Source organism: Hesperophylax consimilis, chromosome 5 (genome assembly GCF_061612785.1).
Source record: "Hesperophylax consimilis isolate HC1 chromosome 5, BYU_Hcon_1.0, whole genome shotgun sequence".
Lineage (NCBI taxonomy): Eukaryota > Metazoa > Arthropoda > Insecta > Trichoptera > Limnephilidae > Hesperophylax > Hesperophylax consimilis.
In genome coordinates, this window is record NC_142840.1 from 19,048,171 (window position 1) to 19,065,611 (window position 17,441).

At 32.2% G+C, this 17,441-nt stretch overlaps 1 protein-coding gene across 1 annotated transcript in view; it reads right to left on the reverse strand.

Annotated features, from left to right (window-relative positions):
• Positions 1-5,055: 5,055 nt before the first annotated feature.
• Positions 5,056-17,441, reverse strand: part of LOC149423605 (phospholipid-transporting ATPase VD) — a 199,384-nt gene continuing 186,998 nt past the window's right edge. Inside the window, exons 8-15 of the mRNA XM_089631665.1 lie at positions 17,167-17,404; positions 16,246-16,336; positions 15,320-15,471; positions 15,002-15,125; positions 13,671-13,933; positions 12,016-12,203; positions 10,476-10,619; positions 5,056-9,126 (exon numbers count right to left, since the gene is read on the reverse strand). Coding sequence (XP_089487791.1) covers positions 9,072-9,126; positions 10,476-10,619; positions 12,016-12,203; positions 13,671-13,933; positions 15,002-15,125; positions 15,320-15,471; positions 16,246-16,336; positions 17,167-17,404 — 1,255 coding nt within the window. The 3' untranslated portion in view covers positions 5,056-9,071. The remainder of the gene's footprint in view (positions 9,127-10,475; positions 10,620-12,015; positions 12,204-13,670; positions 13,934-15,001; positions 15,126-15,319; positions 15,472-16,245; positions 16,337-17,166; positions 17,405-17,441) is intronic.

A 17,441-nucleotide genomic window follows, 5' to 3' on the forward strand; every position in this document is an offset into this window, starting at 1 on the left:
ATGGGATAGATTGCGTTGAAAAGACCAGCGTTGTAAAGGTTAAGAACCATTTCACAAATGTGTAATTGTTAAAAAATCTGTTTTCTTGTGATAAAATACATTCTGCAATAACTTAGAATTAAATGTATGTATTTTTTATACACACAAACTATATAATGTGTTGATAATTGTTGATCATTTTTATTGAAAGTTGCTGGCCAACTAAAATTTTAACAATGTTACTAGTCAAGTGTAGTCTCCTAGTCTCTTAGTCAACTCGTGATATTATATCGTTACTTCTAGTCTACGTAATGTTAAGTTTCTACAGGTACAACAAGACTGTAACAATGCTAATGATTTAAAGGAAAATGCACGGATAATAAATGGTGGTAAAGGATAAGTTCTGAAAGTACGGTACAGGAAGTTATCATTGTATGTTTAAATCAGTGAGATTAAGCGAAATAAAGTTAACGACAAAGCATAAATTTTTCGTGAGAATGAATATTACAATTTTAGGTGGAGTTTTGAAGAAAAACGCTTAAAAAATAATCTGTGCCCTTTGAAGAGATAAATATTATCTATATGAATTTAAAAATTCTCTAAATTAGGGCATATTATGACATAATAATCTCAATTTTAAAATATCGCCTCCTAACATAATGTAAATATTCTACTTCATAAGAAATTATAATTTATAATAGACATTCTCAAATCATACAAACTACATATTATGTATAGCCATTCTTCTTTCAAACACTCATTGTGTAAATACATAAAACTTTTCAAACATTTACAACTCCTGGTGTTCAACGTTTACTAGATTTCAAATGTGTACTATATTAAACACTGCCTAATATTTAAACACTTCTTACTTATCGTAAGGAAATATTTCTGTATTTACTAACACAAGAATAAAACGGAAGATGATTGATACTGAGCAGTAAGCATACATAAATGCGTCATTAAACCAATCGCAACTGAATCTCTTTAAAAATGCTGTTTCATTTTTGCTCTGATCCCGGTTTTATTTTTATTAATCAAACTGACAGAAGTCCCTATTTTCGTGATTTTTCTATGACAGGGTTCTAACCTTCTTCGGAAATAAATCATTGTTAAGCAATAATGAACATCAAATAATTCTAAATCCTTAATTTACTCAATTTATAAGCATGGCAGTTCTCTAATTCAATAAATCCTGTCATAGTAGGGCCCCGATTAAACAGTGACTTTTTATTCCAATTATTATCTACTACAAAATGAATTATATTATTAAATTTGATTTTAATTAAATTTAAAAAAAAAACAATTAAATGGAGTTCTACAAAAAACACAAAAACAAAAAACAAAATTTTTATGGTAACAAAGCCAAAATGTACTCCAAAAAAAATTAAACATCTCCTTCCGAAAAGAGTTTTCCAGATGTTTTCGATGCAGAAATAAATATAACGATCAAGCAGAGTAAATATGAAACAGCGTTATGAGAAAATGGCGCAAGGAAAACGTCTGCTACAAAGGTTGAGAAGCGGTGCTTTACCCTTAAGTATTCTAAAACAATAATCTAGTATACTTATGAATCTTCCCTTTACAGAATCAAATAACGCCTTTTCTATCTAATTAATAATGTACTGTACATGAAACTCTGAACTTTATTAATAATGTACTGTACAGGAAACTCTGAACTTTATTAATAATGTACTGTACAGGAAACTCTGAACTTTATTAATAATGTACTGTACAGGAAACTCTGAACTTTATTAATAATGTACTGTACAGGAAACTCTGAACTTTATTAATAATGTACTGTACAGGAAACTCTGAACTTTATTAATAATGTACTGTACAGGAAACTCTGAACTTTATTAATAATGTACTGTACAGGAAACTCTGAACTTTATTAATAATGTACTGTACAGGAAACTCTGAACTTTATTGTATTCTTTTTATAGTGAGTACTCTACTGAAGGTCCATTTTTTCAAAATTTTATAATATGCAACTTTTGCAGTAAACTTGTATTCGATTTACATAATATTTTGATTAATATTAGAAGTAAATGGATAAGATGTTAACTGAATATTAAATATCATTATCTTGTTAAATAAGAATTATGATCAATACCCATACCTTTAGTTAGTGAGATCTTTTTTAGACTGAAAGTAAACAGATTTATTTATTAAAAACCAGAACCTCCTGCTAACCTCGATATTTAATTATTATGTATGTCACTTTATTTAAATTATAAGTGTGTATTTTGAATGAGTTTAATTAGGTAAATAATACTTTCCTTTGGTTTCTTAGAACCGACAATCATTCTTCCCGTGTAAATTTGGATGTAATAAACCTACTTCAGAGACAATAAAAATGTCCAAAAGAGTTATATTTGTGTTTTATTTACTTTTATTAAAACCTGTTGTATTTTATAAATGTTTTCACAATATGCAACCTGCTCTCACAACATTTCGACTGCACCTTTAATCGCAACACTGTTTCCGATGCATACTCTACCAACTATCATGCAGACAATCAAGTTAACGTCTCTTCAGTATCAGTTTCCAAAGGAAAACATCTATATAAATAAAAATATTAATGTTCGTTTGTTCAAAATCTTAAATCTCCGGAAATTCTTCACCGATTGTTTTGAAAATTTGACATAATGTTGCATTCGATTACGCGTGTGTTTTTATATACCTATATTATATAGATGTCACCTGCTAACTATATTTTTTTTTTCAACAGTGCCATCTGTTGGACTATAATTTTTTAAAAAAAAAACAGCGCTATCTGTTGGACGTAAAAGCATCACGAGCTATTGTTTTTCTATCTGCACAGACAGACTGAGCCACAGCAACGCGTGGCGTTATACAGCTAGTAGAAAATATAATTGATACTATTTCTAGCTCACTGAGGCAGCAATAAAATTCCGGCACACTTCATCAAAATGTGTAGCAAAGTAATCTCAAAACCCCTATTATTGTTCTTTCAAGCCTCATTGAAAGAAGGTGTCTTTCCGGATCGTTGGAAGTGTGCTCTTTTCACACCGATATTTAAGTCTGGAGCTAAAAATGATGTATATGACTGCAACCAGTCTGCAATAATTGCGAACTAACATGGCTTTATGAAAAAGAGATCGGTTGTCTCTAATCTTGCAGTATTCATTGAAAATATTTCTAAATCAATGGATGATCAAATCCAAGTTGACATAATTTATACAGACTTCTCGAAAACTTTTGATAAAATTGATTTCTTTTATCCAAACTACTATGTGGCTCTAGGAATTCACGGGGATCTGTATCAATGTCTAGTCTCCTATATTAATGAGCGCACTCAAGGAGTAACAATGAATGGCTTCATCTCTGAGATTGTAAATATACCTTCAGGTGTGCCCCAAGGATCTCATCTGGGACCATTGCTGTTTGGGACCACAATTCTCATCAACGACATTATAAAATGTTTGCTATAAAACTATGCAAATGTTATACTTTTCGCCAGTGAAAATATTCCTCTCTATTCTATTATCGACTACTATAAATTACAAGAGTGTACTATTATTACTTAAAAAGGTTACACATATTCGTGACCTAGGTGTTCTGCTTGATAGTAAACTGAAATTTGAGGCGCATATTGATATGATTGAGAAGAAAGCCCTTAGAATGTTAGGATTCTTATTCTGTGTTGGAAAAGAATTCAATAATATTCAAACACTTAAATTTTATTTTTTTCTTATGTTCGCGCTCATTTTAATTTTGCCTCAATATGGAACCCTCAATATATTCACATAAAGCGCAATGAAGCCATCCAAAGAAAATTTGTCCATCAATTAAATTTTAAGATAAATTTTGGTAATCATGACACAAACAGCTCGATGGAATATTATGGACTAAAGCCATTTAAAACTCAAAGAGACTCCGCAGATATAATATATCTCCATTAAAATATCAATTGCTTTATTGATTGTTTGCCGCTTTTTGTCTGAGATTAATTTTACAGTCCCAAGCTCGAGAAACAGACATAAATCAATTTTTCATTTTTATAAATACTCTACTAATAACAGACAAAACGCTTTTATAATCAGAACGTGTAACTCAAGAACATTTAAAAAATATATCCGAGCTAACATTGAATAATTTATAATTTTTATTCATACTGCAAGTTATCATGTTGTTGCTATGAATCCTGTTCAGTTGGATACTATTCATTTTATAAACATTTCTTCAGTTTAGTTGTAGGTATATATTAGTGATTTTTGCTGTTGGTGGTGTAGTGAGGATAATGTTTTTTTTATATATTGTCACTTATTTATGTTCTTATATCTTATTTTATTATTTATTTAATATTTACAATTTTGAATATTTTAGCCCACAGGTACTGGACCTTTAGTTCTTTGCTATAATTTGATGTTTAAAAATATGTCAAGAGATTGTTAAGAGATTGAATAGTTTATAAGTTTATTATTTATAGATGTAAAAATAAATATATAGGTGATGTAACAATGAATTAGGTATTTGCGTCGATCTCGTTTGTAGTATCATTAATAAATAAAATTAATACTTGTTGTTTTCGAGTGGGATATGCAAAAAGATTGTATGAAAATTGTTGCTTTAGTTTCACGGCTGCGTGGCCTTTTTCATACAAAACATAAATTTGGATTTGAACCAAATTGAATAATATTTTTTTATTTAATCAAAAGGTGTTGCTAGTTATCTAGAAAACCCTATTAAAATCAGTAGCGTATTAAGAACTAAGCGCACAAACAGACAGACGCGGATAGCTAGATACAGATACTAGACATAGATAGACAGATACTTTATTTTATACTATTTAGAGATAGGCCATTGAATAAATCGATTTCTCATGATAATTTGTAATGTTTTATATATGTAAACCTAAAATAAATATTGATATGTAATATCATTTATTTATTATTTGCAATATTGATGTTTTGAGTTGTATATTGCGCATGAACAGACGGTTGACAAAACATATTTTTAATTTCCGAATAATTAACTTATTTTGATCTATGTATATATTTTTTTATAAGTTTGATTTTTATACACATCCTATACCACTTTTTTTTTTTGAAATTTTGGAGGTTAAAAAACTCATTCATTTGAAAACTTTTTCTCTCAGAAACTCACTTTCTTAAAGGTTAGTAGGGGGAGAAGTCTCTGAAAATAATGAACATTAAAAAACAGAAATAATTATCAACATTTTCATTTATTATATTCACTCTTCTTACATAAATATAATAACTTTAGATAAAATTCAATTCAACTAGGCAACTTGTTATTATCAAGGTAAGTAAATTACAATGGCTTTGTGTTTCTACAGAAAGCTGAACCCCCAATGCTGACATTTATTCTATCACATAATAGGCCGACTAAATTATCAAAACAAAAATTAAAAAAACTAAAAAGAATCAGCCGCGATAATGTTTCAAAAATATTAATGTCATTATTTTAATAATATTGATAAAAGGATTTTCCCATTAATAATATAAACAAATTAATATATTATAAAAGTTTGTAAGATTTGAATATTTCAAACCAAATTCAGAAGCCTTTATACAAAGGAATGAAAGAAATATGTAATCTTTTGCAATAAGTATATTATGTATTCATCTTTTGTAAAATCCAAATGGATCAACATTTTTCAAATTGACAGGTAATGCCTAAAAAATATGGAAATTCATAATTGTGTATTTTTTAGTAAATATTCTTTTGGAGGCCATAAAATTATTTTTTGTTGAGTAAAAGACACTTTTTTGATTATACAGAAGAGAAATATAATTTATTTTAGCCACACAAAGATTGCCTAACAGTGATTATCAAATAATGATGAACTATTTAGAAATCCAGAAAATAGCATCACTTTACAGAAATGTATTCATGATACAATGAAGAATGCTTGTATTTTTAATGTTTTTACAATTTAATGCTACGTATACACACGCAAACTGAACTGTCGAGACGAACCTCAACATATGGGAAAGGAACGTAGAAACCGCAAAATAACGCAAAACGCCGCTTGCAATTGCTACATTCCTTTCCCATAATTCGTCACTCGGCTCGCGTTAACGATCGCAAATGTATTAGATGTTGTATCCACAATATTATACACGAAATGCTGTTTATCATATATATATATTTTTTTAATTTAAATACATAGTATTTAAATATTCCAATGAAAGCGCCATGTTTTTTTTCTTCTAATTTTTGCCATTTTGCAAAATAAAAAGTTGTCAATGGTATTTTTAATGCCAAAGACATTTGAAGAAAGCTTTACAGAGATTACATACTTTTCCATATTATTTTAGAAACTAAAATAACAAGTTAGAGAAAAATATGTTTTCAATTATAAAAATACCAAATTCAAGATTTTTTAAGGAAAAAAGCAAATAAAAAATAGTGGAACATTGCGGTGAAGAAAATGCTAATAAATTGATATTAAAGTAATGTTATTTTTATTGGCAAAGAAGTCAAATGTTTTAAGAATTCAATATTTTGCAACATGAAAGATTAAACAGAGATTCTAAGCAGTGTACCCGCCTTGTAAATTGGTCTTAAAATACACAAACGGACTTGCTGGCAAACTGAGATGAATCCAAAGACCAAAGCACAAGCCATAAGTCAATTGGCTTCTTGCAAAAATAGTCAACTTTATAAAATGGTTAATTTAATGAGTCAAGCATCCAACTTATTCCTTTTAAATGGTTAAGGCCTAATTTAAAAATTAATTTGAATTATGTTTTCAAATTAAATGCATTCCTGTCAGATCCAGTCGCAATCCTTACAACAAATAAATAACAAATCCTCTGAAAATTGACGACGAAAGATCATTAAATAAATTTCTTTACTTATATAATAAAAGCTTACTGACATAACATTTACATTTGGCCACAAAGAAAGATAAACAAGATTCAATTAATTTTTCATTAAATTGAATTTACATAAATATTTTTATTTAATAAATAAATCATTTATTTGCAAGTAAAAAATTGTTTTATAATAATAAAAAATGAATTAACAATTTAGGAAAATATACTGTTCTTATTAGCTCCACGCATACCACTGTAAGTCTGGATGAGTTATATGAATTTCAGAGCTCTGTTGTTTGACTTCAATTATAACTGCTGCCGATCTTACTGGGATTTTAAGTTATGACTTTGGATAATTATTATTTTTACATTACGACTGTTGATAATACAATATAGGTTGTATTGTACAAGTATGGCCAAGAGACAAGTCACAATAAGTGTAATATTTTAGATTTTTGTTATTTATTGCTAACCCTTCCAGCTAATTGATCGTTTTGGTTATCATGGAAATCGTTGTGTCTTCCTTACTATCATGATGAGAAATATGATCTAAACGATGTTAGAAAGAGAAAACACCATGTTTTATATTGAAATATGAAAAAAAATTGTGATTTTTGTTTTATATTGAAATATGAAAAAAAATGTGATTTTTGTTTTATATTGTAATATGAAAAAAAAATGTGATTTTTGTTTTATATTAAAATATGAAAAAAAAAGTGATTTTTGTTTTATATTGAAATATGAAAAAAAATTGTGATTTTTGTTTTATATTGAAATATGAAAAAAAAATGTGATTTTTGTTTTATATTGAAATATGAAAAAAAAATTGTAATTTTTTCAAATGAAACGACAAAAACTGAGATGACAATGTCTGATAAAATGCGTGTTTTATAAATTTTTTTATTATCAGTAATTTTCGTTTTTAGAGTGAGGTGAACCATTTTTATAATTGCATACAATTTAAAAAAATTTATGTTATTTCTAATTGTTAAATTTGAAAGCGTATTTCATCACCTTTCAAAAACTAAATATTCTATTTATTTGGATTTTATTGCAAAGCGGAAATACACCTACCTTTTCACAGAATATATGCCTGAGGGGTTAAGGTTCAAGTCATAATATCGGCTGTCTGTTTTCTTCACTCAAACAACTTTCCGAAGGCTTGGTATACGTGAAATTAATAAGTACCAAAAACATTAATTACATACATAAAATTTTTCCTCTTGTGGCTGTTTTTAATTACAAAAATATGTAAAGTAATCATAGATTCTCTCTAGGAAGCATTGAATTTTCACTAAACAAATCAAATAATGTAACAATATGGAAGGCAACAACAATTGTTATTATCGGCTCTTGAAAATCTGCAGTTGGAAAACCCGCAGTTGGCGAGGGAGTCACCTTCAAGCATTTAGTCATATTTTAAATTATCATTAGAATGTATCGTAAAAGCATTACTAATAGGTACTTGTTTCATTAATGATACGCTAAAAAACATGGCAGTTGGTAACTAAGAATCAGAAATAAAGATAATTGTTACAGAAATTCATGTTAATTTACATTCAGTCAAATACCAAATGAAACTTTACTTAATCAAACGGGTTACAAACATTTATGGTATCTTTACAATCTGAAACAGTCTTGTATTTACTCAATATTAATAAACTATGTCATCATATATATAATACAAACAATGTTCATCAAAATATCATCTTCAAAATTTGCTTTAGAAAAATAGATGGTCTCCTATTAAATAGACAATATTTTAAAGTTTAATTCGATTGAAAACATTGGTCCCCCCTACAAACACAGCTAATTAGAAAATGCCAAGCAACACTTTGTCTCTATGCAATTCAACTCTCAAGGCCTACCATAAACAATGTACTTAAGATTAATTACACAAATCATTTGTATAAATTACACTTTTATTGTATTCATTTGTAAAAAAACTAATATTCCTAGGACAGAGATCACAGCCGTTTTGAAGCGGGTCGAGGTATATTACACGGCACATTATTTGGTTATATCATGCCTTGTGTATTTACAATACAGTCACCAGTCGCCGTGACGTGGCGAACGTCAAGCGTCGAGCGTTCAACAATGGCCTCAGAAAACACCAGAGGTACGTCCAATTTAAATTCTATACAAATTCACCTGACAATGTCTGCTGTCACTTATGTCAATGATAAGACCACTTCACCCCCTTCCCCTCCTGCCGCCCCGAGACCTGCACGGCCTCGAGGACTTATCACTTCGCAGTCCACAGTGCAGTCCTCAGAGGTGTTATCCGATAGCCGTCAGCGTGGAGCGCTTTCTCGTTGTGTCCTCTACGGTCGGCCTGAAAATAAACATTTCACCTTAAAAACTGAAGAATTTAAAGAATACATTCAAATGCGGAAAGACTGCCAATAGACAGGATGATGAAAGATGAAAAGCACGAACCAGAGGTAGACCGAAGAAAGGGTGTACTGACAGCGTGGAAGAGAATTAAAGCAGAGCAGAAAGGCGTGAGGACTGGAGGTAAATGGGTAAAACCCAAAGTTAGTAGAGAATATTTGTGGGGGAATGAAAAACCAACCCTAGAATGAAACCACACCAATAAGATCTTTAGTTCAGAATGGAGTTGAAAAAATGAAGTTGAGGCTAGAGGCACAATATGAATTTGGTTATCTTTCATCACATAGGCGAATGTTTGTTTGCTTGTCAGATTGCCTCGGCGGCCTGCCTGCAAGTTTGCTGGTGTGATTTATGCAGTGATAGAGCACTTCAGCACATAATTTGACTTGCGGTCCCGAATTTCGCACGCATGCTGTTGTATGGGTAAAGTCAACAGGCGCTTAGACATAATTATAAAATTACGTCAAAATGCCTTTATGGAACTTATAGAATATTAATGTTAATATGAAATTATTTTTAATGTAAGTGTTTCATTATCTATATAGCTGAAGATTTTACTCTGTTTAAAAGTATGTATGTTGTTAAAAATCACTAGTTTCTGAATATTATAAAATTGAACAAATTATTTCCCATAAGGTGGTTTTATTTAGCTATAGTATGCCTATGTTGTTTTTTAATAACATTACAAAAAAATAAAATCAATCCCAAAATATTAATTTGTAGTGATTATACAAAAGCTTGGTCCCCAGTTTCAAGCGCGTGAAACAATGTTCCAAACAGGGGCGTGTGTGAAGAAACGTTGAACCAATACTAAAAGACTAAAGAACCAGGTCGTAAAGTAAAAAGTGAATACATAATATCATGATAAAAATTGAAGAAAGCAATCGCGACACTTTTATGGAGATGGCTTTCTTTGCTTTTATATCGTGTGGTGTTATTTGAAAAACAAGTTTAAGGATAGGATGATTTCCAGTGTCACTCATATTCAAGCAACACAACATATCGCAGAAGGTTTTCCTCTTCACAAATTTCCCAGAGGCACATCTGTGGCGCACCAAGTGACTTTGGATTCCGTCGACCGGTTGAACAACCTCAGCATCCCACTTTGACCTCCACCAACTCTCCTCCACCATACGAATAAGAAGAAAAAAAAGAATTCATCTTTTCAAACTGGAAAGCAGAAGGAAATACATTGGGGAAAAAAAGATAATATTTTCATTTCCTTTTGGTGTATTAGATATGTTAAAGTGTGAGCCTAACACTCGCGCCTATGTCAGGGTTGCGCCATACCTGTAGATGTGCGTGGAATGCGAGGCGTTGTGGTAGTGCGCGGCAAGTGGCAGGCGCGCCAGCTTGCGGTCACGGCGCCGTTGCAGCACAGCCCTGCCCAGCGCGCCGGGCCACAGAGAGGCGCTCAGCGATCGCCATACTAGTCTGGAATAAAAAATAGATGGGTTATTAGTTCAGTTAACTATGGGTGGGCATGTGGAACGGCTAACGGATGACCATTGTAATTCAAACAACAGATGGCATCTTTAATTGGGGAAGAGAAACAGATTAAATGGGCTGACTGAGAAAGACATCCGGGGAGCCCTATACCAAAAACTGGACATAACAGAAAGCTGATGAAGACCGAGAATGAATAAGACACATTATTTCTTATCAAACTCAATACCGATTTATTTGTGGACCCATGTTGGGCAAACCATGGTTTATGGTGTATTCATGATCAAAGAGGTTTAAAGCCAAGTTTTAGTAGACATGCATGTCTCAACTCACAACTGATCATAACTCAATAAAATTTAAAATTATCGGAGACCTTCCAAAGCCAATTACGAAGGACATACACCTTATCTTTTAGGGGTTTTACACAATACTTTCGTATCGGGAACCAAATTAAAATTCTTCACTTTACAAAATCATTATTTTCATAATTACGAGTTCATCCAGATAGTTGCCCTTAGAGAAGAAATAATATTTTGGGACGGTACTAAATCGTCAAAAAATGGCAACACTTTGAACATAACCAAAGACAACAATCATAAAATCACTGCCATTTGGGTGCTGTGTCACGTGTTTGGTCGTTATCTAATCAATGTTTTTGTTTAACCGGTTGTCGTTTCAATCTTTGTCATAATGACTTTTACAAGTGCCTAAGCCTTGGCAAAATTGCCTGCCTGATCCCCATATCTTGATCGATACAATATTCATATACATATATAGCTGTCACAACCATGTCTCTATCCATTAATGAATAAAAATATGAAGTTAATACACACAAATATTCTTTAATCTATGAGTTAACAGAACATATGTAAATTTCCTCAAAACAAAATACCAAATCATCAAACATACATGCGAAATTCACAATACCTAATATTCACAATCAGTAATAAATACATTTTGTAGTGTTTGTATTAAGAGCTAAATATGCACGCCGAGCAAAATGACTGTTTTCGATGCAAAGTTTGGACAATTTCTATTTTGTTTATCATAAAATAAAATTAGGTTTTTTATAAATAATATATTTTTCGGTGGATGAAAATGTGTTACAATATTTTAAACAATTACCTAAAAAAATATATTCCCAGAACCTCTAACAATGGCTTAAAGTTCGATTATATCCTTTGATTCTAAATATAGAAGAATTATAAAAATTATCATTGTTACAACATCAACCATGGCTAAACCCTCAAACTGGATGAAACAAAAGCATGGTGTAAAACACCTATTATTATAACTCAAAAATGGTATACTTGTAACCCATTTCAAAAGAAATTTACAAGCATATATCTCACATTACATATAACATCAAAGTGTTAATCATTACCTAGGAGTGAGTGCAATGACCGTGCTCAACACAATGACTAGCCAGTACTCCGGCGTGGCCATGGCTGTCTGCATGATCCAGTAGTTGGACGGGAGACCCATGCACTGCACGCAGATGGAGCTGTAGATCAGCGAAAAGCCGTAGAAAGCAAACAGGGACCCCAGCAGCGATAGCACATGCAGGACCGTCTGGAATATCAAATGACAACTTTATTAACAAGGTAACGTAGTATTCCCGGGCATTCGTCATAATGGAGCATTCAAAAGGAACGTAAGTCGTAACTTGTTTCTTATAATTCCATTCTCCTAAAATTAACGGGACCCTTTACAAAATAATATATTTATATTTAAATTGTGATATTAATAGGTCCCTACAAATAATGATATTTAAGATTCATAATATTTTATTTGTATGCATACACATTAATAAATATGTGGAATCGAAATTAAAATGCGAGTTAGTAAAAGACTCATTTTGCCAAAAATATATGTCTGAAGAAATAATAATGGAAATGTAAAATTGTGTCTAAATAAAATTTACTTAGTTACATTTGACAAATAATAACAAAAAATTGTTAAATAATATTTTTACAAAAAAAAAAACAAGAGATATTGTTAATATAAATATATTTTTTCATGTGTTTTAATAATTCCGATATTCAAAATTGGGTGGTGTCCTCACCATTTCATTATGAAGACATTTGAATGGAAGTGTTACAAATCTAGAAATAAGTCATCCGGGACAGAACTTTATAACGATAATATCATATTATTTTTACAGTAAAATTATTAACAAATAAGTATGTACGCTTAATATCTACTTCATCCTGTGCGAATTTTATTATCACTGTGTGCATTATATGATGAAAGATATTGGACATTCTAGTATCTTCTGTTTTACGTTTTTATAGAAGACGCGTGGGAATGAAGATTTTTATGAACGGCTTTTAGGACGATCGTCAATGATGTGCATACGATCTTTGCTTGGGACTAGTTTATGTATGTATGAATTAGAGGCAGACCGAAGAAAGAGGTGTATAGACTGTGTGGAAGAGTATTAGAGAGGAAGGACAGAGGACTGGAGGTGAGTGGAGAGGAAACCTCGAGAGACTCCTCCACAAATGCTCCCAGTCAGTGGAGGAGGAAAGATGGTTGACAAATATTTGTCAGTAAAGAAGGATATTGAACTATGCATGACGGTACTGTTTTTTTCCACACTACCGTAAAGGGTGGACAAATTTGAAACAGGAAATGACCGATGAAGATCTCAAATATCTTCAAGGGCACAATTAATTAGTTTATATTTGGTTTTTTAATTTGATCAATTTTTTGGAAAGAAAGCAAGTAATTATTATTTGTAGTCTTCGGTGGTAAAGAATGAGCTATTTATTCCTCATATCTCTATTTGAAATTATACGGCATCAGTAAATACCAATAGAGAAAAATATCACATTACTTTACTGGTAGATAAAAGTTATAAAATTCTAGTGATATCATTTTTGAGTAACACTGTTACTGCAACTAAAAAATTTTAACTTAGGAGAAATGGAAAAGTGACAATTTCAGAATATGCAGAAACTGGTCTAGAACTGCAGGCCAGTTGGATAATTGGATAAATCCAACTTTAAGCTTTTCAAGGTCATTATTATAACTCACCCAACTGCGCGTCTCTATGGCCACGTGACACAGCATGATGATAATGCAGGAGCTGGAGATGGTGGTGCCGAAGACATACAGGTCGACTGGTGAGCCCCAGAAGCAGTGCAGCGCCGTGAAGAAGAGCGCAATGCTCTGGTATAGGGCATCCAACATGGCCAGCCAGTAGGAGCGCGGGCGGTACGCGCTGCCCAACCTGGAGGCTGCATACAGCCCCGGCCGCTCCAGAAGCAGGGCCTCAGGGGCACATCGGTCATACACACCTAGAATAAATACAGAATATGTTGACTATACTTTGGATTCTTCATCACCATCACAGCATCTGTGGGTGGGATTTGGCCTCCTCTACAAATATTGTCCACTGGCTGCGGTCCCTCGCCATTCGCCTTCAGTTGAAGGACAAGTCCTTCCCGTCCTGCTGCAATCCTCTTCCATGTAATCTATCCACTCATACATAGGAACATCAGAAATCATTTTCATTGAATGGACTAATGACATAAAAAAATCTGCTAATACCAGATGGGATAGGGAAGCCAAGAAAGGGGAAAAACTGGAGATGTTTAAGGGGGGCCTATTACCAGAGCTGGACGCCAAAAGGCTTATGAAGGAGAAGAAGAAAATAAACAAAAAAACATGTGAGCTGGTGGTAGGAACATTTCATGTCAACAAGTTTGATGTGATGGCCTCTATAGTGTAGTGGTATTTGCATTATTTGTAATTGGAGGTGGGAAGTTATGGGTTTGATTCACTTCAGTGCAAATATAAATAGACATACATTTTGGCATTTAAAATATGATGCGTATTACTAGTCTGTATGTCTGTGGGTCTAACAAAAATGGAGCTTTTTAACCTCCTGTGTGTAAAAAATGTGTATATGCAAAATGAGTATTTACACATTTTTTATCTTTGTAATAAAAGCTGTTTGTTTCTTAGAAATAAATCAAATAAAAAATTACTTCATAACAATCGTTGTAAAGAGTTCTGATAAAAAAACGAACATGCCTAGATTTTGATAAGCAAACTGTACAACGTACGAAATATATATTTTTGGCATATTATGGCAAATTTCCAAAAAGCTTTTGAGCAATCGCTCGTCATAATAATGTGCAAAATTTATAGAACCTAAAAACATGGGATAGGCGGAGAAATCTAGGTGGATACATTGGCTTTAAACCACAGTAAGCAGTTCATATATTTCTGTATTAATATTTTGAGGAATGAATTAAATAATATGGTAAATGAATATATACATAATTATTATGGGGGTTCAATGAGATGACAGACTAAGTAAATTACAAAATCTACAGATTGCAATATAAGGAGTGGCTTACCAATAGCTAGGGGTGGCAACGATGTGAAGAACAGGTTGTACAACATAAGGAACATCTGATCAACCATCACGCACGCAGACCAACCGCAGAATAGCTGGAACCAGAATACCAGGAACACAAAAGTCTGAAAAAAAAATGCAGATAATTATTAGTGTGATACAGTAAATTGTCCCAGTCCAGCCAGAAGTAGAGTACAGACTCGGGGAAAGAGGAAGATTTACTCTAAGGATGGATTATAAAAAGATATTTAAAGGGACAAGAAATATTGAAAAAAAAACAGTAAAGAAAAAAAAAAGGAAAAAGATTCGTTATACTCACGGCATTTTTGTAGAAAAAGTACAATATCATTCTGGCCAAACGATTATAGCACCAATGGCCATGAACGAGAAGGAATCTCTCCAGGTATTTAAACCTGGAGATCGCAAAGTCAGAGGCCATCACAGCCTGCATCCCCTCCATACCCGATATACCTGGAACAACAAATTATTATTATTACCAATAGGATCCTGAAGAAAAAGATTGTACAGTAAAAGGCCGGTAGGCCATCACACCACTTTCATTTTTAAGATAAACTTCTTAACCCCTCAGATCTCTGGCATATTCTGTCAGAAGGTCGAAGTATTTCTGCTTTGCAATCAAATCCAAATAAATGGAATATTTCTGGACATATCTATCTGATAACTAAAAACTGATTTTGAAAGGTGATGAAATCCACTTTCAAATATTATTATTATTAGAAATAAACACATAATTTTTCGAAATATTAAATTTTTTTATGCAAAAAAAATGGCTCACCTTACATTTTTTTGTCGAAATACTGAACTAAAATTACTGATAATGAAAAACATATATTTCATTAGACAATGTATTTTAAACGTTAATTTAACCTCACTTTTTTGTTGTTTTATATAAAAAATTCACAAAGTTTCATAAATTTTTCTCAAATTGCGGTTGGAACCTTTGGTTTCATAAATGTGTACATTTTGATTCTTCTGTGGTTAATTTTAGATTTGAATATAAAGCGTGGCGTTTTCTCTTTCTAACACCGTTTAAATCATATTTCTCACCATCAAAGTGAGGGAGACACAACGATTTCTATGAGCCGCTTCCAAAAGTGAACAAAACAGTCTGAAAAGTTAAGAATGAATCTTAAGAAGGGATCAATGTATGTGCCGGTTTTACTGTATCATAAATTTAAGTCTCAGAATTTGTAAAAAGACACGTTATAAAATAATGTAACTTACCAATGCCAACATCAGCTGTCTGTATCATGGACACGTCATTAGCACCATCTCCTATCGCAAGTGTTGTCACACCCATCTCCTCCTTCACAACCTACAATTCGTAATAATTAAATTATGTAATTATATCTCAAATAACATACACGTGTACGGAAACTCGTAGTTCAAATTTTATTGTAATGTCTATCTAAAATTACTGATAATGAAAAAAATATATAAAACAAACAAATTAAAATTTTATCAGACAAATGTATTACAAACATTACTATCACCTCACTTTTTGTCATTTTATAAGAAAATAAGTTGCATAACTTTTTTTGAAATTGCGGTTGGGACATTGGTTTCATAAAGGTGCACATTTTAATTCTTCTGTGGTTAACTTCTAGATTTAAATATAAAGCGTGGTGTTTTCTCTTTCTAATACCATTTAGATCATATTTCTCACCACAACAGTAAGGGAGAGACAACAAATTCTGTGAGACCGTATGAGTTGTTTCCAAAAGCGAACAAATCAGCCTGAAGGGTTATGTCTTTTAACACTTGGGGTGTCGCCGCAAAATTTTCACTGTGCATCTTATCCTATTTTTATCGTAACTAACTTGTATTTTGGAAAATTACTGGCGGCACTCAAAAAATTGATCAAAGGCGTCGATTTTTACGAAAATTTATAAAAGTGCCAATATCTCGTAAACTAACGACATTTCAAGTCATGTCATGATATTCTAGTCTGTCATGAGTTGGCCTATCAGCCTTTCAGAGGATAACATTGAGTTTTGGGACATCCTGTATAGTGATGAACACAAAGCATGTGGCATAAAGAATTTAGAGATAGGTTAGAAAATTTTTCACAGTTTTCAAGTTGTTTAATGTTCAAGACAAACAACAATTAGTTTGACAGAGTAAAACTTAATAAGCAATAAATACCTTGACTATGTACGCCTTCTGCAGTGGAGTGGCCCGGCAGCACAAGACGGAAATGCACCTCCTCGTCAGCTCCAGGAATGGGCCGGTGAGGTTAGAGCGCTTGTCCAAGATGAAGGTCAGGGTCTTCCCGTCCACCACCAGGGCGCGACCCTTACTGGACCTTGAAGGGAGAGGGCTGATGACGATGCTGTTGCCATCTTCGCTGACGCCTATATTGTCCATACTGTCCAGGTAGCATCTAAAAAAAACAAATTAAATTTATTAGACATGATTTT